We start from the raw sequence: 24,050 nt of genomic DNA, 5'->3' as shown, positions 1-24,050 counted from the left end.
TGAGTCACAGAGGTGCATGTAAACAGTCTACGGAGGTTCCATCACTTCTCTTCATGTGAACGTAACATTAATATTGGCACTGTCTGCCATTACTTACTTGTGTAAGAAATCATGTGACTAGACAAAGGACACTGCTGTAGACTCTGACTGCACCTATGGACTATGGCTGTATTTATTTACAGGTCTATGGGGATGGAAATATAGTAACACGTCATAGGACCTATGCTTGGCTAACAATTCTACAATGGGTGGTTATGTATATTACAGAGGGTTGGTGCGGGCCCAGTGGTTTTCCTGCAAGAGAGGAGGATTTCTCAGACCTGGTGAGTAGAGGGGAAAATGTCTACATGGGAGAGATTCTCAGTAAATAAACATTCTCTTTTTGCCTCTTTAACTGACTCCACTCACTGCAGTCCAACACAAAGCAGGAATATCTATCACTCTAATAAGCCAGAACATTCCACAGCAGCTAACGCACACACTGAGCCACTGCTTTACACACATACAAAGTACACAAGTATGTCCTCAAACAAAGTGTACATAACTTAGGTTCGAGTTCTGTGGTCTCAAACACACAAGCATCCGAACAGACAAAGACAAACAAGCTCAAAGTTCAAACTAAGAAAACATGGTGCCCACTGGTGCTATAAAGCAGACCTGTTTAGCTTAATGGCAGCTAGGGACCAAACACAGCAAGTCCCAAGTCCCATTTTAAAATTATAAAAGATTATTTTTGAGGATAAGGTGTTAAACCTGTGCGAGTCCCAGCAGGCTTTGCAGAGGACACAAACTGAGGGCTGTAATCAGGTCAGTGCTTATGATAGCAGGGCACTTTGATAGCAGTGACAGTAAAATTCAGACAGGTGTGATGTCAGATTTCTCGGTTGTGTCCAGATGCTGGATCTACATGTGCAAGATCTTCAGCAAGAAAGCAGCATGCGCTTATTTGTGACGAACTAAACTACACCTTATACAATATAATCAACAATATTTGCATTTATTTTATACACTAGACTGGTGTTTCCCACAGTGGAAGGTAAAAGCTTGTGATGAAAAACAGAGCGATCCAAGTTGAGTTCAGTCAGTGAACCTCTGAGTGTGAAATCACCTTCTTGCTGGAAGCGTAGATGAGCACTACTGTCCATAAACATAAACGGTCATCACATATCCAGCATTATCTCTGACTTATGGGCACCATGGAACTGAGGAGGGTTGATATATGTGCAGGTGTGTATTTGTGTTTCTCTTCTTTCTCATGGGAATCATGAAAGGAGAGAACTGTGTTTGTACGAACATCAAGTCTTGAATGGTGTTAGCAATGGGACTTGAGGGATGTTCATGTCTTTGTGTGGGCATGTCTTCATGTATGAGTCCTTCTATTGGTGTGCACACTGCACCCCTGGACCATGATGGCCCCCTTCTTCATCAGAGCTATCATTGTAGGCCTCTCGCCTAGCTCCACCTCCTAAACCTTGACTTCTGTCGTAATCAGTCAGGTCAACTTCCTCCGCATCTGCCGTGATTACAGGATTCTCAGCACGGGCAGGCAGCAAGCACTCAAGTTCCTGAAAGAAAGTGGTTGAATCATAAAAAGAAAACACAACATAACCAAACTAGTGGTATTAAAATTTGCTGAACTGAAACGTTTCAGAATAGTAACTCACATTCAGTTTTTCAGGGCTGATCCAGTTGTTTTCAGGGAATTGGACATCAAACTTGACATAAAGGTCTCCCTTTTCAAAAGGGTTTCTGTACTGAGGCATCCCCTCTCCCTTTACCATTCGAATACAGCCTGTTACACACACCCATCCACAAAAAAGTTAAATGATTAGGCCTCTAGAACAAACTCGACATTTAGTACGTTGTTATAAATACAAGCAGGGACGCATAATTCTCAAGTGCTTAAAATGTAAACTACTTTTCTTAATAAGCAATGGCATGTTACAATATAAAAGTTAAAGAACATTTAAGTAAATGACAGCAAAATTGTGAAAAATCTATATATTTAGCTGGGACATCAACAATTAACCAGTAATTTGGCTTATTGCTGAGATTTATTTTTCACTTTGCTAACAATGCAAACTGCATCATTTTTTGGGATTCCACTTTAAACTGGATTAGGCTGCCCTCCAATGGTGTTAGAGAGGATAACATCCCACAAAAACCACAATTACTTTTTATTCTATTCATCTCTTGTACAACATGCAAAGAGGCATGCTCTTTCAGAGTCTGAACTGCAGTGATAAAAGGGAAGGAAACACAAATGACCTAAATAAAAACTCTGCATGAATAAAACAACACAAATGTTATGACACTTAAAATTAATGACCGTTGTTAGACAGCATGTTTACCTGGCTCAATGACCTTGCCGGGAGGGTATTTGACAAGCAATTGACGTCCATCAAGGTGTGTGACAGTCATCTGGAAGCCACAAAGTGCTTCAACCAGTCCAATACGCTGGACCATGTGAAGGTCACTGCCTTCACGACGGAAATCCTGGTAGAGATTGCAAGCCAAAATTGTTGCTTCAGTTTATCATAACATTCTCGTCGAATAAATGTAGAAAAAAATAACAACTATCCTCTTATCTGTGATGTCAAAGTATATTCATCTTTGAAATACATGCCAGAAACTGGTTATCTTACCTCATGTTCTTTCTCCTGCAGCACCAGGACTATATCCCCTGGTTCAACGCCTGGTGCTTGGTCAGCTTCACCAGAGAATGTGATCTTCTGTCCATGTCTCATGCCTTTGTCCACATGCACCTCTAGAAGCTTGGTCTCCTTACACACTTTATGACCCTCACACTTTCTGCAGCGGTCCTTCTCATTTATTACTTCACCTGCACACACAAACACAGATTGAATGATTCCAAAGAGCTGATATACTCTATTACATAATCTATAACTTTGTCAGGTGGGTGTTTATGGACATATTACCCTCTCCATTGCAGTCTGTGCAGACGGACTGCATCTGTTGGACCATGCCAGGAGCCAGTTGTCTGATCATGATCCTCATACCTCGCCCTCTGCATGCTACACACTTCTGTACAGCTCCTGCCTTACCCCCCTGACTGAAATGCAAACAGTTAAGAATTAACACAGTCAACAGGAATCCATACAATTCAAAAAAATGTTGCCGTTACAAGCTATCTTTTGTCAGGACACTGAAACTTTAAACAATATGTTGTTTTATGTGTTTAAATGAAATATCATAGGAAACTCACCCATTACAAGCACCACACAGCACATTCTTACTAAGCTGAAGTTTGGTTGTTTTTCCATTATAGAGGTCTTCAAGTGAAACTCTGTATAGAAAAAGAGTCAAGAGATTTAAACAACAAATTATATTTTAACTACCAGCTGAAACACCCAAACTCAATTTCAGGTTAACATACTTACTTTAGAGGGTGAACCATATCCTCTCCTCTTCTCCTGCCTCCGTTACGTCCTCTGCCCTGCCCCCCCATAAACCCAAAAAGTCCTCCACCAAAAATATGAGAAAAGATATCGTCCATTCCTGGTCCTCCACCTCCTCCCTCCCGTAGACCCTGTTCTCCATAGCGATCATAAAGCTCCTTCTTTTCTGGGTTTGTCAGCACCTCATATGCAAAACTGATCTCTTTAAACTGGAAAATGAAAAGAAACAAATCATGACTAAGAGACAAGTTGACAGAATGAACAAAACAAAAACACTATGTCAAAACCAAAGGAATATTCTAGTTTATTTTAATTTGTCCTTTGAATTGAGTAAAAAGAAATAAATGAAGCAATTTAGTCTAAAGTAACAGTCCAACAGACTCCGAGGAATAAATCAGCTGATGCGCTTCTTGCTTGGGAAAAGCTGTTTCATGCTCTACGCTCTGATCTGTGTCTAGTTATTCCTCAAAGAGTTGGGCTGTGTCAATGACAAACAATATCAACATTATCCGTCCCAACTGTTGAGCATCTAAACTGCTGTCTTTGGTACTGCTGATGCTGTAAGAGATGATGAGATGTTTTGATCATCTTACCTTGTCTCCAGCATCAGGGTTTTTGTCAGGGTGGTACTCCTTAGCCAATTTGCGGTAGGCCTGAAAAAAACAAACAAATCAGAGACAATAAATTTGTGCGATCACTATGAGTTCAGGGCCAATATGTTTAATGCCTTTGAAAGCAAAGCACTAAGTGTATTAACTGTCTGCACCAGGCTACCAGCCTTACATGCCAAGGGCTTGACTTGTGGGCCTGCTGTCAAAAACATCAGGACACAAGCATGAGCTTCGCTGCCTTTGACATCTCACTCCCTTAAACATGTTTGTGTGAGGACAACTTCAACACTGACGTCCATAAATCTGTAGCTGATGAATTCACCTGCTTTAGCATCAGGGATGTAAAGAGGATAAATACATAAATGTAATGACTTCTGGAATACTATAAAATGCACTTATTATGAAATGTAAAGCACGTTTTCTCGAAATGGAGATCACATAACGCTTTGCCAAGTTATGAGCACCCAATATGTTAAATTTTCTTTGAAATAAAGGCTATTATTGGTAGAATCTGTCCAACATTAGTTACACATCAGGTTTCCCTGTACAAAAATGTCAATGTAAGATAAACTCAGACGCCCTCAGACATGTTGTTGACTGTTTAAAGTCAGACATAACAAGGAACGTAGCTGAATTGATTCAAATATCGTAGCTGTCCAATGTTGAAGTTTGTTTTACAACAACGTACGTGTTGGCTAACGCTAAGTATACAGTAGTTACACGACGAGTTGCTAGCGCTCGTTAGCTCATAGGAAAAGGTTAACTCGTGATACATTCAACCCCAGAAGCTAATTTAGCTTACTTTTTCCACGCCATAGCCATAAGCTCACAAGAAGAGGGGTTAAGCACTTAATATTTTAGGCCACTGAGCTCGAATGTTAACGTTACTTGTATGGTTAAAGCTTGGTTTTGGTGAAGGCTATTTACTGGAATGAGGTTTTCCACCCGACGCTAATAGCCGGCAAGCTACACTCGTGGTCAAACGTGTTTCTGTTTCCGGGAGGGCTCGCTTCATGTTTAGAAATAGAATAGAAATGCCTGAAATGACTAATAATCCAAGCATATCGATTATAGGTGGGTACTGTGATTTCTCTTCAAATACGACATCCATAAAATACCGCATAGTTATCTTGCTAACATTAGCTTAGCTTAACGCTAGCTCAGTTGCTTCTGTGCATCTATAGCCAACGGTATATCTGGTAGCTTACGATACAGGCCACATTGCACTGGTTTCAGCTTTTACTTGTTTTTTTCTCAGTCTGTTCTTACTCTCACACATTTCGCCCTCATTCAAAGGCTCCGTACCTTTTTCAGTTCATTCTCTGAAGCAGATGGTGAAACTCCAAGGATGTCGTATAGCTTTGTATCCACGACGTTCGCCATGATGCTAGCCGGCTAAACAGAGAGACCTTCTGCGAAGCTTCAGCTGAGAGTCGAGCCGACGCAACATTCACCGGCTGGGACTGTCCAGGGTTGCCAGATACTACGACAAACACCCACTCAGGAACACAAACATAGAAGTATGATTTTATAGGACAAATGGGAAAAATACCAGTGTTTATGCACCCAGGGCGTATTTATGTTATTAAGTACTGGGGGTGAAAAAACCCAAACGAAAAAGTATTATCCACAGTGGCTGTTATTTCATGGTGACACCTGCTTCAAATATTGTATCCGAATTTTTAATTTGAAAACCAGAAACTGGGATTACTGCAGGCAACATGCTATCATAACAGCTCATTCTGAAATGACTAGAAGCCACGCATTATTCAATTTCGATTTTTTTTAAATCGCATCTTTTCATTATTTAAATATTTATACAGAAGCAAAGGGTGCAAGAAAAACAAAGATATTCAGGGGTTTAGTTAAGCTCCGAAAGCCTACTGTAGATGTTTATATGGCAAAATGATTAAGAATGATGGGGCACTGCTGCTGGTGTTGATTAGAATCACAATAGCATGGATGTTAGAGCTTTGACTTTCTGTATTTTGTAATTCATTTAAAGCTTGTTGCAGCATCTTTTGCAATGTAAATTAGATGTATGAATAGTTAAATATTGGGTACTCTCAGCGAGGACTATGTTCAATATGCCTGCTACTATTTACTAATAGGGCAAATATCTTCTTTGACGCGGTAAGAGGGTGTTTACTTAGTATCTAGCAGGGTTGCATGTGAGACTTTGACTCCGAACATCACGTACATTTCACTGCAGTCCTCGGCGCTGCTCCTGACAGCAGTTATTCTTCACGATGACGGCAAATAAATATAGAGTTGGTTTGGTGTTTACACAGTTGATGGACAGCTGAACTTTTGATTACGTTTTAGGTATCCGCCATTTTGATTTCCAAATCTGACAGATATTTTGTTGGCTGCCTGCTGATGTATAATTTGAACAGTGTCAACTCAGCCGATCCACAGACCTACCACCGTGTAACAGCAGCGTAAATGACATTGCAACCGGGAAAGGGTAGTAGTATCTCCAAGCTAACAACGCAGACATGAACAGCCAGGCATGGGCCTCTGGGTGACCTGACAGCCAAAGTCGCTGAGTTGCCGTTAAGCGCGCAGATGACGACTGGTAAAATGATGGACAAAAGGTAAAAGATGCTTGTCTTTATCGAGAAAACATGTAAGCAGACCTAAAGCCTATGTGGTGCGTCTCACTGTCAAATGGTGAACCGTCTAAGTGGATGAGGACATCGTCCCTCCTAACGTTAGCCGTGCAGCCGTCACCGACAACTAACCGATGTGAGCTTTTGATGTAACCATAGTTAACCACAGGTACCTCACTGAAACAACGTTAGCAGCATGACAGCGATATTGCTAGCAAGTTGTTTCATGTTCATCCACGGTAAGTGAAAGGAGGCTCTGTTAAGCCGTAGAAGCGCATTGACAGAAACTGGTAATTTGAGATATGCTAGCTCACTTAACGTGAAGTTGCGGTAACTGTAAGCTAATAATTGCTAACATTAATACGCGCTGATGTGCCCGTTACCCTGTTATAACGGATGTCCGTTAGAGCTAATAGTAACCTTTACTAGCTGATCATAGCTCGCTAATAAGGCCTGCTTCAGTCACAGCTGACAATAGTTGTGATGCTGTTTGACATTTAAAATCCATAACTAGCTAGCTGCGAGGAAAGGATTATTTCCTTAGTTTCACAGTTTGAGCTTTAAAACACCTGTTTGTTAAGCCTACTGAAGGGATTGGAAAACAGTAACCCTAAGGCAGCATTATATCGTCAAAGCTGTGCCCTTATTTTCAAATACTAATCCATTTCCCCCCTAGTTGTTCATCAAATGTCATTTTAAATGCATAATAAGCGACATATTTTGACCACATGGTTTAATATTCTGCTGCTGACTTGGAGATCATTTCCCCGAAAGTATGGTGGTTAAGTGGTATGTTTATGAAGGAAATTATGTTTGTTTCAGCCTATAGCTGATTGAATCATGGAGCCACGTTACTTACATGGGATCCTTACTGTATTTGTGGTCTCATTTAGACACAACACGAGGATGCTCACCACTGTCCGGGACTCTTCCTGTCTGCCACACTCTTATCATCACCAATCCTCATTTCAAGTTAACTCATATGCAAGACTCAGTAGTCTTGCACAACTAATTCACATATTTTGAACAGAAGTATTCATCATTTACTTTAAAGCTACGTTTATTTCTCCACTGGAGTTTGTTTTTTTTTCTGCACCATAGTACCTCATTCATTAGCTGTTGATAGGATGTGGGAGGCCATTCTCAAAGCCTCCACAACTCACATGTTCAGATAACCCAATTACAAATGTATTGCTCCCTGCTCTTTCCAGAGAGGAGTGCATAACCCATTTCTGCACTTAGTGCTGACTTTCATATTTCTTTTGCTTCCATGGAAGATGGAAAAAATCATTCTGGTTAGAACTGTGCAATATTTGTTCTCTCTTACCTAGGTTGCAGCCAATCTTTTCTGGATTTGTGCATCAGGTGTTCGTGTTTACGTTGAGTGAATTTGCTGATACTGACTGATGACCAGACCAAAAATGTCAACAAGGCAAATGGCTGTTTAGCAAGACCTGACTGAGTGTACATACCTGGTCCAAATGTAAGATCATTCAGACAGTTAATCCTAGCACACAGCTAATCATGCAACGTTTACATCTAAGCTAATTTGCCATGGTACCATGTTGAATCCTCTTCTTGTCAACAGCTAAGTGTGCCTGTGATATCAGCCATGTTTTGGAAATTTGACTTACACACATCCTCACACCTGGAGGCTTTACTGGACAAGGAGGATGTCACACTCTCTGAGCTCATGGATGAGGAAGATGTGCTGCAGGAGTGCAAGGCACAGAACAGGAGGTCTGTGTAGCATTCAGTCTGGAAACATTTAAATTGACTGTAATACCTGCTGGTGTTTACTGGTGCTTCTTATCAACTTGTAGACTTCTCCTGTTCCTGTGCCAGGACCAGTGCATGCAAGAACTGGTCCGTATGATAACAACTGAGCCCCCTGCTGGTGTAGAAGAGACAAAGCGCTTTAAGTAGGTGATTGTGCACAAAGTGCTGATGTAGTATACTGTTTCCAGAAAAATGGGTTCTGCTTATTCTGCAACCAATGATATCTCTGACCTGCCATTTTGTAGTAAAGATGAAAACTTGAGTGTGTTCTAATCTTAATGGTTCTTAAACCATCTCATTTATCAAACAAATTATAATGCATTGAACACAGTTACTTTGATAATCTACCTATGGAAATCCAAATAAGCTTTCTTCACTTTAAGTTTACAATGGCAGAAAATAAGAATAAACTTTGTTTTGATTTCACTGCCAGGTGCGTTCTCTTCACCTCTTACAGGTTTCCAAATATAGCATGTGAGCTGTTGACATGCGATGTGGGAGTGATCAATGATAAGCTGGGTAATGAGGAACCTCTGCTGGAATCTCTGTATGCCTTCCTGGAGCAGCCATCTCCACTTAACCCCCTCCTGGCATCTTTCTTTAGCAAGACTATTGGGAACCTCATCACACGGAAGACTGAGCAGGTAATACACAGACTCACACAGCTAAATCAAAGGGCATACTTAGAGAGGATGACAGCGTTGTTTTTGTGTTCTCCTGATATAATTCACAAAGTGTGACAGGTGCTTAAAGGTAAATGATCGAAAGTGCTTTCTTTGGAATAAAGTCCCAAAAAGATGTCTGTAAAGTTTGAGATCTATTGAAGTTCCAAAACAGATGTTGTAATACACAAACAGCCCATCTAGTTGAAGTTTTACTGTGCCTGCACTTGGGCCTGAGGATTCAAAGGTCAGTCAGACTGTCCATCAGATCAGCTTCTTATTTCAGAAGAACATAGCTTCAAAACGTCTAAAGGGCTGGCATTTGAAGTTGTTATTTATGTTAAAATGGCAATGATTTAAAATGATTAAGTTGACCTTATGACCTTGAACACCACTTCTGACATCAAACATAGTCTTATGTGTAGAGTGGAATATTATAGCTGAGCATTATATTTTCATAAGCTGTAGTTTGTGACTGTGTTCAGAGATCGTCTTACTGTTACAATTTTAACATTTATCATTTCTAAGTGGCCCTATGGGGCTTTCAGCTAGGCCAAATCTAACTTCTTTCTTTTAGAGTCAGCCACTTGTTATGCTTGCAGAGAAAAAAATGATATTTTTGTCGGAATAAAATGCTTGTTGAGTATGTGTATCATAACAAAAGGAGCTGGCTTCGAAGGTCATTCTGTTTTTGTTAAAAAGCAGGTTCAAATTTGTTAATTGAAAATAAGTTTGATAATGGAGACAACAAAATATGTATGGCATATTTCAAACATCTGATAGACAAGAAGAAGAATATGAGAAAAAAAAGTTAAATTGGATGCAATCCTCACAAAGGAAATAAAGATAAAAGACAAGGATATATGGTATTGAAGTTGCCAGTATCCACTGTATCAATATTTCCAAATTAATTTTAGCTGCTACTGGTATTGATACAGATAGATACATGCAGTTCAGACCTAAAACTCAATTCTTAAAACACACGTTAGAGTTTAAAGAATAAGAATTAAAAAAAAGAAAAAAAGACTTCAGCTGTTGTTGGTCTGCTGGTCCGGCCTGAAACTCCACAAACTTCTACATACATACAGCTTACATTTACAGTGGATAAAGGGCGATATTTACAGTTGTAAATATCAGCAGAAATAGTCAATATCTGCTGACACTGATCTGGATCTGCATCTGTAATAAATAAAGCACTTACGTGAAGTAATCCACATAAAACAGTATATAGTCAAATTTGAGAAAAGAAACCTTACAGTGGTGAACTGCTACCAAATATGAAGGTCAAAAAAGGTTACAGTCCTTGTCATAACTTAGCCTAGACACATTCAGTTATTTTTGTTTCAGTCAATTTCTCCTCTGCGCTCTTTCACTCAGGTGATCAGTTTTCTTAGACGCAAGGAGGGATTCCTCTCCTTGGTCTTGAAGCATATTGATACATCAGCCATGATGGATGTGCTCCTGAGACTTATCAGCTGTGTGGAGCCTCCTCCCCTCCGACTTGAGACACTTACTGTATGAAAGAAATGGATCCCGCCTCATAATATACTATGTCAAACACACTTACACCATTGGAATTAAAAATGGGACTTTATTTTTCTCAACAGTGGCTGAATGAAGAGAAGCTGGCCCAGAGACTCATAGAGCTCATTCACCCTGAGAGAGATGAAGAGGTATGAGGGCTTTAAATGTTTTCAAATCAATCATGACTTATTTCATTAAAAAATACAATGACAAGCACTTGCCGACTCTTATATAGTTAAAAATACTGATGTTTCTTTTGTTTGTGTTCAACTTTTTCTTCACAGAGGCAGTCTAATGCATCACAGACTTTGTGTGACATCATTCGTCTGAGCAGGGACCAGGCGAATCAGCTCCAAGAGATTTCACAGCCTGATCCTTTACTTACTGTGCTGGAGTCGTAAGTCATACAGGCACATACACACGTATTCACTCTCTAACATTATGTGGAGGTGAAGACTGACTCCATTGTGTTTCTACAGACAGGAGTCTGTGGAGCAGCTGTTGCAGAACATGTTCTCAGGAGAGCGTACTGAGAGCTGTATCGTCAATGGGATTCAAGTTCTTCTCACATTACTGGAAATCAGGAGGCCAGTGTGAGTGTGACCTAATGTGATCTGTGCTGCAATATATGTCATCTAGTTCTCTTTTGTTAGTTTGTTTGTTTTTTTTAAATCCATCAACTTCCCTTGATCATTTTGAGTTAATAATCTGTCATTTGACTGATTTTCTGTGTCTGTGACAGGGTGGATGGTGTAATGGATGCTCAGGGATTTGAGAGGAGTTACACTGTTAACAGCAGCATTCTGCTGGCCATTCAGCCACACCTAAAACACTTCCACCACCTACTCCTGGAGCCACCTAAGGTAGATGAACAACATTATGATCATCTATAGGTTCATTGCATTATGAGAAAACATGCTAAATACATGTTCCTATACATACAGAAAACACTGCTAAATACTTTATCCAGATGCCTGTCGAAGAATTTTAAAAAAGATAAAAATAAAGAAAGCTTACTCACAAGCACAAGTCCGACCATTTGCAGAGAGCGAGACCATTCAATAAATTGTATATTTATTAGGTTAATTTTCTTATTTTATATCTCCTGCATCCTTCTTCTACATTAGTTTAGTAGTGATGCTTGTAATTCAAACTAATGTTACAATACAGCACTTACATGTAACATGACTGCTTAACTGATAGACTTTTGTTCCTTAATTTCCTTTGTGGCCTCACCCTGCATGCTTTAGCGCAGTCCCATGCTGACAACACTGGGTGTGCTGGAGGAGCCGTTGGGTAACACACGTCTCCACGTAGCCCGACTGGTGGCCTCTCTGCTGTACACGAGCTCTGCAAGCCACGCAGTTGTAGCACAGGAACTCTGCCATCTCAATACGATGGACCTGCTTTTGGTGAGATGTGCAAACATGCTGCTTTGTCACCCCAATATTAAGAAAGGGACATGAAAGGTTTGTATTCTTTTGATGTCTTTTAGGACTTGTTCTTCAAGTACACGTGGAACAACTTCCTGCATCTCCAAGTGGAGCTCTGTGTTGCTGCCATTCTCCGGCCCTGCGCCCATGAAATGAGACTTCAGTCAGGCTTAGGAACTCAGAAAGAATTAAAGCCTAACCAGAATTCTTCACAGGATCAGGCTGCATCTGAAACCACCTCAGAACTTTCAGACACCCTTGATAACTCTGCACATAATCTAATGGTGACACATGTAGGTGTTTCTATATGTCTTAAAGTGACAAAGGATGTGATGTCTTTAAATGATTTAAAACAACTGTTTGACTTTCTGTTTGTCCTCACAAGTTGTTTCAGCACTGCCACCTTGTCCAGAGGATTCTAGGGGCTTGGGAGGAGAATGATAAATTACAGTAAGGATTTGGTGATAATGGCATAGTCTTGTTTTTGTTATCATGTGGATCTTTCAGTGTGGTACTCTCTGTGTTCAGGTCAGAAGGCGGTATGAGAAGAGGGTACATGGGACATCTGACCAGGATTGCCAACACAGTTGTCCACAATCTGGAGAAGGGACCAGTTCACACTCAGATTAGTAGCCTAATAACAGGTTTGTTTGTATTTTATTTAAAGAAATAAAGTTATTATACAGATTATAACTATCAATAATAAAGAATAATGCTTTTACTAATGATGTTAATGTGGGTGTAGAGCTACCAGATGACTACAGAGGGCGCTGGGAAACATTTGTGGATCAGACCCTGTCAGAGGCCAATAGGAGGAATACTATAGACCTGGTAAACACACACATTCATTTATGTCACAATCAGTGTTGGGGTAACGCGCTACAAAGTAATCCATTAGAGTACTCAGATTAGTTTTTTGTTGTAACGAGTAACGCAAAGCGTTAGTTTTACAATTCAAGTAATCTCGTTTTTAGCTACATTTTCAAAAAGTAATCCGTTACTGAAAGAAAAATCCCAAATTTCCTCTCTCTTCCATGGCTTCAAAAAGAGAGAAATAAAGAAAAATGCTCCTTGAAGCATTCGCTCTGTTTCTCCTTCTCTCTTTCTGTTGTCACGTTGGCACGTGGTGCCATACCAGCGGAAGGTGAACATTCTGTGCTATTACGTGCCAATTGTTAGCTTGTTAAGCCCATGAGATAACAGAGAGGACAGCATGACACTGAAATTATCCCCATTATGATTAACCTTGCAAAGCAGATGGATACACCTGTTTCCTTGTTTCTTATGGTGAATCCATCTTGCAAAGCGCCCGTCTTAACCATTTGGGCCCGGTTAGAAAGTGACAGGACCAATCAGCAACGAGGGGTAGTACATTAAGGTGTGGCAGAGCCATGACGTGAGCAAGCAGCAACAAGAGGCCGGTGCAGTTATGGCAGACGAGCTTAGATGGATGCTCCTAAAGCACCAGTTTTACCAGTTTTATATTTGACGACATTTCTTTGTTAAAAGAAGAACAAACAGCAGCATTGAGTTTTCTTTTCAAAAGCAACAAAAGTTGTGTACTGACACGTCTACATTCGCCATAATTCGTGTTATTCCTCTGTAGCTGCGCATGCGCACCTCGGTCGTGGCTACATCACGTGTTTTGTTGCTCTGATTGGCTTGTAAAGATGTGACAGACAGAAAGTTCATCAATCACACTCCGAGTTTTGTTCAAACCCTTTGCCCTTTCCCAAACGCTTAGTATTGAAGGTTTTCCAGATGGATGTGTGAAACAAATCCATCTGCTGGTCAGGTTACATTATGATGGATTTTTGGATAAAAGGGACAAGAACAGCATCATGGTCAAACGTAAGTTTAAAAGCTCCGTTTGCTTTCACTGAAACAGCTGTGCAGCTGTTCCAATTGAGCACTGTTATTACGCACAGCGTTTGAGTGATTCTGTCTGCCTCTGCTCAGCTTGTTGTCAGATTGTGAGCATGTTAAAGAGCTGTAAAAGTTTTCCTGTCTGTTAGTGGGGTTCTCATCTGCAGAGATATAGATTATGGACTGTAAACTATGCTGTACATTGGCATTAGAGTCTGCACCTTCAAATGAAGACATGCGGTCGTTATCTGTTGTTTTTACAGCAGCTGAGTGGAACAAGTAAATAAAGAGTTTTAATATTTAGTAACGCAAAAGTACTCTAACGTGTTAGTTTTAGAAGTAACGTAACAAGTTACTTTTCTCAGTATGTAATGCAGTAACCTAACAAGTTAGGTTCAAAAGTAACGCTACCCAACACTGGTCACAATTATATGTATTTATATAAATACACACACACAGTCAAACTTAAAATATGACATATGTGGTGATTTTTCTTGTCCAGGTTGGTACTGGAAACCCACGTCCTTCCTCAGAGGATGATATGGAGAGCCCCTTCCCTAAAGAACTGACATTACAGCAGGTACAGATACTCTGAATACACACAAACAACATTAAGGCTTCATCTCAGCAGAGACATTGAACTTGCTTTCTATATGTCAAAGGCGTTTTCAGACTACCAGATACAGCAGATGACAGCTAACTTTGTTGATCAGTTTGGCTTCAACGATGAGGAGTTCACTGATCATGATGACAGCATTGGGTAAATGATCTGACTTTTTATGTCTTTATCACAGTGGAATATTGTTACTGTACTTTATTTAAGTGATTTCTGCTTTTATTACAGGGCAACTTTTGATCGAATTGCAGAGATCAATATCAACATTGATGCTGGCCAGGACAGTGTACGTCTATTCAGGCTTTTTTTTGTACAAAATTTATAACAGTCTCCAAGTAAAAGCTGTAACTGTCTTGTGGTAAATGAAGCGCAATCATGAATTTAATGGTTTTAAGAGGCCAGAAAACACAATAAAATGTTACAAAAAAACCACTACATATCACCATCTTCCACAGTCTGTAGACATCTTTATCTCCCTTTACACTGCAGTCCCTTAAATCATTGCCACCATATAAATAGTTCCTTTAAGGTTTAGTGTTTACTGCTTCTTATGCAGAATTAGGACACTTGATGTTCACTGATGAATTTAACACATTTGGTCCGTCTTTCTTTCCTATGAAGGCTAATACAGCTGTGTTTGAGGCGTGTTCCAAGGAGAGGATTCAGCCATTTGATGATGATGAAGAGGACATTTGGGAGGAGAAAGAGATCAGCTTTGCAACACAAACTAAGTCTCGTAACAGGTAGACACAGTAAATATAGATGCTCTCAACTGTTTCCTCTGGAGTTGTTTATTACAGTTTTCAAATGTTGTGTTTGGTTTAAGGTTTGGTGGGTCAAATTTATCGCAGAGCTCAGCGACTAGTAAAGCTTGTGATAGAACAGCAGCTCCTTGTACTGAGGCCTCTGACAGAGCACCAGACTCAGACTCGGAGGAGGAGGATCCTAAAGATGATCTGGATCCTTTCTCAAGCCTGGCCCACAGCGATGCAACAAAGAGTGAGAAAAATTAAATCGTTTAGTTATGCTAATAGTTTCAGTTTTCAGTGGCAAACTAAGTAGACCTTGAAGCTTAAGGACAGTGTATGAGTAAAACTCTTTTTTTTTTTTTTTTTTGAAGGCTCTGGCTGGACAGCAGACTTTGGAGAGGTTAACTCACAGGCTCCTGCAGCAGGAACAGGATTTTCAGCCTGGGACACTGCAGACCCCCAACCAGCTGCCACAGAAGCAGAGGAGAAAGGATGGGCCAAGTTCACTGACTTCCAGCCATTCTGTTGGTCAGTCTAATTGTGATTTCAATTTTAAAAAATTAGTCGAGGAATTGCCTGAAAGCATTTTCTTCCTTTCTTTTTTCTTATTTGGAAATAAATCCTCTTTATTAATAATCAACTTATTTGAATTATCATGTCATTAATTTTTTTGCTACAGAAAAGGCATATTTTATAAAAAATTAGTTTTAAAAAGAAAAAGACAAAGAGTTTTTATTTTCTGTTCCCAGCTCTGAAACAGGACCCAGATGCAGCTCCCCTGTGGACTCTGAGCTCAGTGGATCAGATAACACGAAATTAAACCAGAACCGTAAGTTTCTGCAATATTGCAATTTAAAGGATAATATAAGATGTAGAATTTACTATTATGTTTAAATTGACAAATTAAAAAAAAAAAAAAAAAAAAACATGGTAGAAGGACAAATTTGCAAAATGACTGTGCTGCATTTGCCGCTGGAAAACCAGGACAAGCAAAACAAAAAGAACTACTTAAATTATACATTCACAAATGCTAAAATGTAACGGACAGCTGCAGAAAGCAAATGGTGTAGCTGTGCTCTGTGGCTTTTGCAAATTTTGAAATAGGTTATGTACCTTTTTTGGGACAAAAATGAGCCCTTTAAAAATGTGTTTTGCATTTGCCTTGAAGCCTGATTTATAATTCATATCTATGCTGTAGCATACGCTGTAGGTCCACATATCTCTAAACCTATATAGATGCCTATGTGTGTGTCTCATCATATATCTCCTTAAACTATGTATCAAAACTAGCAGAACACAATCCCTGTGATTGTTTTGCTCGATCATTCTCCTTCATCTTTTGCAGCGTGTGTGTGGAGTGTGTGTGTTGCAAGGAAAGCTCCACTGGTGGCATCAGACTCCTCCTCCTCCAGCAGCTCAGATAGCGATGAGGAAGAAAGCAAGACGGAGTCTACGACCAGTGAGACCATCACCACTGGAGCTGGAAAGGAGACCATTCGGCTCACAGTGGACACCAAAAATGAGAGGGCAGTCTTCAGCAGGTACAGAAACATAACCCACATACTAATGATGTGCTGTTGCTCTTCCTTAAGGCTGTGTCTTCCCCAACTGTACTACATTCTTTATAGAGCTCTTCTAGCCTAACTTGGCACACCAGAAAGACTGTTATATATATTTATCACATAAGAGATATTTCACACTGATTTGGGAAAGCTCTCAGACAAAGTGTTTGGGAAGAGCAGGACTTTAAAAAAATTCAGAAAGGTGATTGGGCAAACATGTTGTCTGTCACATTCATTACAGGCCAATTAGAGCAATAAGACAAAATGGGGCAGCAGGCATGCATAGCTCTGAAAACTCATGCCTAGGCTGGTCAGAAGAAAAGCAAAAACATCCTCTCCACCAAGAGAAGCTTTCAGTGTTGCTCTTGTTTTAATAAAGAAGTGTGGCTCAGTTCTGATGAAACTGTTGCTATACTGTAGCTACATATGAGCTCATTACATTGGTGGCAGCCATTACTACCCTCCCCCAAAACATTTAAACCCCACCTGTAGCTGCCGCCTCATTCTTCTCAAATGATGCTGGTTGGTCAGGTCCATCTTCAGACCTGGCACAATCGTGTCAGATTGGAGCTTTGCAAGATGGCTTTGCCTGCTGACAGACATGGAATCCGGCCAGTCCATCTGCTTTGCAAGGTTACTTCTAACCCTTTCACCCAAACTTTTACCCCAAACAATGTTGCCTCCACTTTTTCCTGCTTTTTTTTTCCTCTGATATTGCCCTCCTCCTGTCTGTTCCTTTCTTTCTCACCTCTCTTTGACTCCAGAGTTTTCAGACCAGCAGTTAGACGGTATGTTGTGCTTGGGCCCTCTGGAGTGGAATGTTTTTCCTGAAGTTGTATGATGGATTTATGTTGTAAAAGGCCATCATGAGCACAGATGTGCCACATGTTTCTGTTTGCTTGTTGCTTCTAACAGGATGTTATGTAACACTTTCTCCCAGACATAAATTCAGTACAAGTCCTATTCACAGACATATACTAATTCTGATTACTTATAGAGAACCTAGAGGAACTCGTTTCCTATTCAAGACTCATCTTAAATTTGCATCAAAGCACCAAACATCAGTAGTCTCCACCTGGCATGAAACAGTCCACTCAGCATTTTAGAAATCAAATGTCTGGCGTCGTACACCTAAAAACAAGAGCAGCAACTCTGCCTGAATTATAAAAATCCTTCCACATTTACAGTAATGCTTTTAAGACCCAAACGTGTGTTAAATTTTTCTGACCTTCTCTACTAACAGTTTGTCAGATAGCATGCTATGAACAGAAGTTGCAGCCAAGCCGACATATCAACCTTTTAACAAGTCTGTACATTATCAAGCAACTAACAAGCATTGCAACTACAAGCATGTTACAATTATATAAATCCTGTTTGAAATTTCCACATAAAAAAATTAACGCAACCCTGAGACCGTATGTCTGACTCCCTTAAATGTGGGTCAGTCACATCCTGCTGATGTCAGAAAAAGGATGCAAGGGTTGCTGAACTTGCTGGGCATGCTAATGGCCAGTGTGGACAGCTTAAAAGCTGATAACCAGGGTGAAATGTAGCCAGGAGCAAAAATAGGCATCTGCAGTTTTTCTTTATGGTACTTTTTTTTTTCTCTTCCAGTGATGCAGATAAGGTACCAGCAGAGGGACTTTCCATCACAGACAAAGAAAAATCCAATGAGAAAGAAAGTGAAAAAGGAAAGAAACAGGGAGACTGTCCCAGCCAAAATACGGCCAGTCCAACATCCCAGTCGGCAGCAGTCTCACAGTGAGTTTGTGAATCTCTTTTACGCTGAATGTAATTTAGCGTGTAAAGGGAGGGATTATTCAAGCAACTATTTTAGACTGGGTGTGTGTTTGCTGCATGGCGGCTGTGGTACGTGCTAACTACTGTTCGTGCCATCACAGTCTTCATGCCAGGCGTGTGTGTGCTGCATGTTTGCTTCATCTCCCTGCTGTCACAGTCCTGTCTTTACTCAAAAGTTTTCTCCCTACAAGTGACTTGGTTCATTGTATTGCCTAACTTAGCTGGGAGAAATTCTGAATGAAAATATTATGCATAACACCAAGTCGAGTTTCTCCACATAAATGCTGAACTGGTCTTTTACCTTGAAAACCTCAAACCAGATGTGTGATTGTACTGTGTTGGTCTTCCTTGAGACATATCCCACCGAAGTGGAAAAAAAAGCACCAGCAACTTGTACTAACACAATTTGGCTTGTGACTTTCATCAGGAACACTTTGCAAAAAAATTCTACCAATGTGGACATACATTCTGCTAAAAGAAGTAAATACTGTAACTTGTATTCCCTTGAACTTTGAGTTAGATGGAAACTTAGTTTAAAATTCTGTCAAATGCTCTACATTTACCTAAGATTTTAATCAAATTATTTAATTGGAGGTTTCAACATTTATCCTTAATGAAATGGTAAACATCATTGCATAAGTTCCTTTTTATTTTAGTTTCTTAATAATGCACAGTTGTTTTGTCATATTTCTATTCTGTTTTTACCTTACAGAGAGACACAGCCCTCTGCTAATGGACCAGCCTAATGAAGCAGCACAGACATCCTTCATAATTCTCATTCAACACACATTCATGCAACCTTTGCTTCCTGTTAGCAGTTCTCTGAAACCCCCTCATGTGTCTGAAGAAGAGAAGGAGGTCCTCATTGTTGAGGTCAATTGGTCCTTCACAGTATGTACGCTGGAAACCATCCATCTGATCCTTCCTGCTCCTTTCATAGCATAATTACAACTGAACCGCTTCAAAGAGGAATGTTTGATTTTAGGGCCAGAACCCCAAAGCCAAATTGTTAGTCTACACTAGCTTTAAAAAATGTGATTTTCCCCATGAACTCTGGAAACACAAACAATGATGAGCTGAGGTTACACTCAGTGTGCCAGCGTTGGCACTTTAATACTAAAAAAAAGTCTATAAGTAGACCTTTTTATTTAATCCAGAATCAGAGTTTGAGATTGTTTGAGCATGTCAGCTCCCAGAGCATTAAATCCCAGCCCAGAGGATTTTCTATCAGAGCATTTGACTGTTTACACTTTAGTAAAAGACTGTATTCAAATAATTAGCCAAGATTACAAAGCCAAGATGCTTGCAAAGCTAGCTGCCATTTTTAATTTAGCATTTCAGTGCACACGCTGGGCAGGATTTTAATCATTTACTAATGTGCAAGTGACAATAATTTGGTTCATGTGCAAAAATAATCATCTCTTAATCAAGGTAGATTTTCTTTGATTTGATCACATAGAGCATAGACAGCTTTTTATTTTTTTATTTGAATCATCATGTGCCACTTCCTCCTAAAACCTCGGACAAATTCACGTTCCTCAGAGGTGTGTGTGTTGTGTGTGTTTGTGTGTGTGTAAGCTCTGTCAGATACAGAGGGCATTCTCAGGTCAAAGGAGAGGTATGCAGGTACAAAGAAAGCACACCTGTGTAACACACACATGCACACACACAACTAATCACACATATGTTTGTACACAACCAAATCTATAAATACACGCAAAAAAAAGAACTCCCACAGGACACAGTGAAGTGCACATCTTAATTAATATCACCCTCAGAGCTGTTTAAATGTAACATTGTGAAATTTGAACCTGTATTAGGTTGTGGCTATTATTGGTAATATGTAAACGTAATATAAATGTAAACAGTATATATAACATTATATCTATTTTTGGAATAAATCCAATGTGTGGAAAGGCGGTTGTTTTGCAGGTTGCGACGTGTGTATAGCGTATGTGTGTGTTGTACTGTTGAAATGAGGCAATAATGATGTCTGTGTTTTGGTTAATAGCCCAGCATCAGTTCCTGTTCCTCTGCTACATGCTTCCTATGTAGAGGTTTGGGAGTATGTTAGTGGATGTGTGTGAATGTGGGTCAGTAGTCTGCATTGTCTACTGTGTGTTTTTTTACTTAACAGATCATTTTGGTTTATTGAAGCTTGGGTCTGTTGTCATTTAGCCTTTTTTTTTTTTTTTTTTGGCTTATGTGTCTTGTGGTAAGCCAAAACAAATGTGAACCTGAATTATACTAAATAACAGTCATTACAATGCAGATACAGTGCTGGATCAAGTTTTTCACATCACCTGCACATTTTCTTTAATATCACAACTGTGATCTGCAAAAGAGTAACAGGGTTGTTTTGTAAATCTGGATTTTTTTTTAATCATTTAATTCAAATTTTTAGCTTTTTCTTTCTTTTACAGAATGCTGTAACAACCCAATCATAATCTAATCATAACATACAGAAGTCACGTTAAATAACAATTTAAAAACAAGACCAAGCTTGATATAAACCAGAATTATCTTTAAGTTTACGTGAGCCAGTCAGTCATGCTTTACTTTCTCTTTCTCCTCGTCTCTCTCTTTCTCAGGGCAGGAGTTGACTTTAATTGCATAAATGCCTAAGGAATGATTTACATAGATTGTTTTTATTTATTTTGAAAGCACTTTTTCAAGAAGCACTTTTGGTTTGTATTTGGTGGTGAAAAGTGTCACCACGTTATTCCCATCTCAAAGAGGCGGGGACGTTTGACTTGAATGAGTGAATCATGTAGATATTTAGAATAGTTTATCTTCAATGCTTTCTGCCAAAGTGTGTCTTCCTGCCAGTTGACAGCTGGCTTTCATATCTGTGAAGTAGCCTCTTTCTTGAAATAGTCGTACAGGTCTAGTTTTATCTAAAGCAGTCTTTGTTCCTTCTTTAATGCTTATTTGAAGTCATGCAACAGAGTTATCAGCAGTAGGAGAGGATGCCACGCATAAATAAAAGATTCATCAAAGATCACTGGCATTTTTTCCTGCTCTATCAGTACAGAGCTGTTTGAAGTGAATTGCACAGAGAAGCAAGCATAGATTTAAGTCAGGGTAAGAGGAGAAAAAAAACAGGGCTGCTTCTTGTCAGGGTGTGTACAGGGTCAGAATATATCATCTTGTCTTTAGCTAAACCTCAGCACTGCGTCTGACCCTGGACTTTTTATTTTTGACATATTTGTGTGAGAATCTGGTGTGTGTATGAGTGTAGCTATGAGTATATTATGATCATATGTATAATGGGAGGAGGAACAATACAGTCATATTCAAGTGCCAATAAATCTGCACATTAGCTTCATTCATCTCATTTGGTCTAATGCACAAAGATGTTCAGACGTCATTTTCCTAGCTGATCCTGCCATACCTGGACTAGTGTACTAAGTGATACTGAGTACCCCTCTGATACTAGTGGGATATGTGATATTGTGGTTCTCAAGATTAATTGTGATTAGGTCCACAGTTAGTGCACTACTTTTTAGTTGTGATTAATCACATGCTTTATTGTCCCTTTCAACACACTTTTGTTAAGCCACTGCAGTATCTCCCTTCAGCCACAGTGATGTAAAATTAGTTACCACTGCTTCTTTATTTCCCATTTCTCTAAGTCCCTGTAAAGTGAAATCCAAAGTTTGTCTCTTAACACATTAGATATGTTGATTTAAGGTTGCTGTAAACATGTGGAAAAACCTTAGATCTACATGTTACTAAATTTTGGAATTAGACGATTAGAAAGTTTTTCACCTCTGTCTTGTCTGTTTCATTTGGGCCATGGCAAATGTGTTTTGTTAATTGTGAGGTAAGCTGACCAAATCTATCAGCCGTGCTGGCCTACAGATCATTAAAAGCATCCTAACAGAGTAATTTGCAACAGAAATCAGACTTCTTTCTCTGTGCTCTGGTATAGAGCCAGGCAGTTACGCTCTGGCCATAGTCCACTGTAAGGTCAGGGGGCAAGCTAATTGCTGGAGTACTTGTCTATTTCTCACTTGAACAAAGCGCTGCAGGAACAAACATTTTACCTGCTGAAGCTGTGTTTACATCCAAATATAACTCGTCTTTGGTCCTGGATGACTCAAATAAGTGGCCTGCGGCTCTGTCTCTTGCAAAGCAACGACAATTCAATCCCTCCTGTCCGTTAGCAGGGTCGTGCTAAAGATCTGTAAAGCACATTACAATAGACATGTTCTTTCCCTGCCAAGTCTATCACAAGTAAAAACCTCCAATATAATTCACCATTGCAAACTTTTATTTTGAATAGCAACATCAGGGAATTGAATGGTTTCAGCTTTGAGAGGATTGTCTTTCCTGTGAGTGGAGTGGCTTCCGTGCATTCAGTTGACACGCTCACACCATCTTAGAACAGCCTGCTTCATTTTTTATGATTTTGAAGCTTAACTTTTTAAATTAAGATGTTTCTTATGACTTAAATTCGGTGCTTCAAATCACAGTAGCCTGATTTAAAACAAACCTAAATTACAGATTTTTTATCACTTTACAGGGACTTTAAAGAACTTGCAGCTCAGTGGACTTGTCAAAAGTCATCTGCATCGCTACACTCAATGTGTTATTAAACATTTACCCTTTTACTGTCCCCATATTTCCTATTCAATCCATAACAAGTTCCTCTTTTTGTGGTTCAGTCCATGTCATAATCTTCATTCTACCTGTAAAAGCAGGTCTGTATTCAAACAGTAGGTCAATTATCCTTTATTGAAGACAGTAGAAAAATCCAAAATGACACAAGAACAGTCTTAAAGGCAAAATAGTGGATTTTTAAAATGCACCAAGAAGGATATGATTAAAGATGACTCACTAGTTGTTATGTTAATAACAATTAAAAATTTTAATCCTTCAACAGCCCGTATAAGTATACATTTTTTGAGAGGGAAAACCCCAGATTGTTTACATTTTGGCAGATGTCACAATCATTACATGCTCTGCTAGCATCACACTTACATGGCAATTTACCTGAAACCACAACTGGTAAAGGTGTTGGATTCCTGCATTTACTAGCATTCTTAGTGAAACCCTATACTACATTTAAAGAAGTATCGGAGACTTGTACTCTTAAATTCTGGTATCAGTTTCTGCATCCATAACATTAACTGGGTGACAAATAGTTTCCTGTGTGGCTTCTTACTCTGAGTCTATTTAAAATCTGTCTCATATCGTAGCTTATACAGGAGTGTGTGTGTGTCAGTGTGTGGGGGGGGAAGTTGTGTTAAAGACAGCTGTGTTGTAAAAATGCCTTTTTTTGTAAAGTGGACTGATGCTGGTGTTTTTTTTTTTCTTTAATTTAGAGAGTAATGTGTCTGTTACCTGTTGTCAATTTAGCTTGTAAATTCAGATATGATCCTAATAAATATGTCTGACCAAGAAGAAGTGTG

At 39.5% G+C, this 24,050-nt stretch overlaps 2 protein-coding genes across 9 annotated transcripts; one reads left to right on the top strand and one right to left on the bottom strand.

Moving 5' to 3' along the window:
- Positions 1-951: 951 nt before the first annotated feature.
- dnaja2b (DnaJ heat shock protein family (Hsp40) member A2b) lies at positions 952-5,491 on the bottom strand. The gene is made up of 9 exons (XM_041795699.1): positions 5,336-5,491; positions 4,013-4,072; positions 3,402-3,628; positions 3,227-3,307; positions 2,940-3,073; positions 2,646-2,842; positions 2,352-2,496; positions 1,665-1,792; positions 952-1,565 (listed from the first exon to the last, which is right to left on the bottom strand). Exons 1-9 carry the CDS (start codon positions 5,411-5,413, stop codon positions 1,377-1,379), a joined length of 1,239 nt encoding a protein of 412 aa, XP_041651633.1. The 5' UTR covers positions 5,414-5,491; the 3' UTR covers positions 952-1,376.
- Positions 5,416-24,039, top strand: ppp6r2b (protein phosphatase 6, regulatory subunit 2b). 8 transcript variants are annotated; one of them, XM_041795695.1, is made up of 26 exons: positions 5,416-5,550; positions 7,974-8,125; positions 8,231-8,382; positions 8,466-8,564; positions 8,879-9,065; positions 10,461-10,598; positions 10,691-10,756; positions 10,892-11,004; positions 11,087-11,200; positions 11,350-11,470; positions 11,858-12,019; positions 12,103-12,333; positions 12,426-12,490; positions 12,569-12,684; positions 12,786-12,871; positions 14,409-14,486; positions 14,569-14,666; positions 14,751-14,808; positions 15,144-15,265; positions 15,349-15,521; positions 15,643-15,799; positions 16,021-16,100; positions 16,617-16,812; positions 17,598-17,621; positions 18,448-18,594; positions 19,346-24,039. In XM_041795695.1, the coding sequence occupies exons 3-26, from the start codon at positions 8,255-8,257 to the stop codon at positions 19,377-19,379; spliced, it is 2,793 nt and encodes a 930-aa protein (XP_041651629.1). In that variant the 5' UTR covers positions 5,416-5,550; positions 7,974-8,125; positions 8,231-8,254; the 3' UTR covers positions 19,380-24,039. The 8 variants fall into 8 exon arrangements, with proteins under 8 accessions (XP_041651629.1, XP_041651631.1, XP_041651630.1 ...); XM_041795697.1 differs by having other exon boundaries at positions 5,534-5,550; positions 8,008-8,125; XM_041795696.1 differs by lacking the exon at positions 5,416-5,550 and adding an exon at positions 6,088-6,355 and having other exon boundaries at positions 8,008-8,125.
- Positions 24,040-24,050: the final 11 nt, after the last annotated feature.

The sequence above is a fragment of the Cheilinus undulatus genome, linkage group 9 (assembly GCF_018320785.1).
Source record: "Cheilinus undulatus linkage group 9, ASM1832078v1, whole genome shotgun sequence".
Taxonomy (NCBI): Eukaryota; Metazoa; Chordata; class Actinopteri; order Labriformes; family Labridae; genus Cheilinus; species Cheilinus undulatus.
Note: the sequence above shows the minus strand (reverse complement) of the source record. Positions and strands in the feature narration are given on the sequence as shown.

Excerpts from the sequence above, each read along its gene's own strand:
- dnaja2b (XM_041795699.1), bottom strand. The coding sequence starts at position 5,413 with ATGGCGAACGTCGTGGATACAAAGCTATACGACATCCTTGGAGTTTCA. Across the intron at positions 3,629-4,012 it reads ACCCTGATGCTGGAGACAAG|TTTAAAGAGATCAGTTTTGC; the intron begins GTAAGATGATCA and ends TTCATTTTCCAG. Across the intron at positions 3,074-3,226 it reads CTGTGTGGTGCTTGTAATGG|TCAGGGGGGTAAGGCAGGAG; the intron begins GTGAGTTTCCTA and ends TTTGCATTTCAG.
- ppp6r2b (XM_041795695.1), top strand. The coding sequence starts at position 8,255 with ATGTTTTGGAAATTTGACTTACACACATCCTCACACCTGGAGGCTTTA. Across the intron at positions 11,005-11,086 it reads TTACTTACTGTGCTGGAGTC|ACAGGAGTCTGTGGAGCAGC; the intron begins GTAAGTCATACA and ends GTGTTTCTACAG. Across the intron at positions 15,266-15,348 it reads CAAACTAAGTCTCGTAACAG|GTTTGGTGGGTCAAATTTAT; the intron begins GTAGACACAGTA and ends GTTTGGTTTAAG.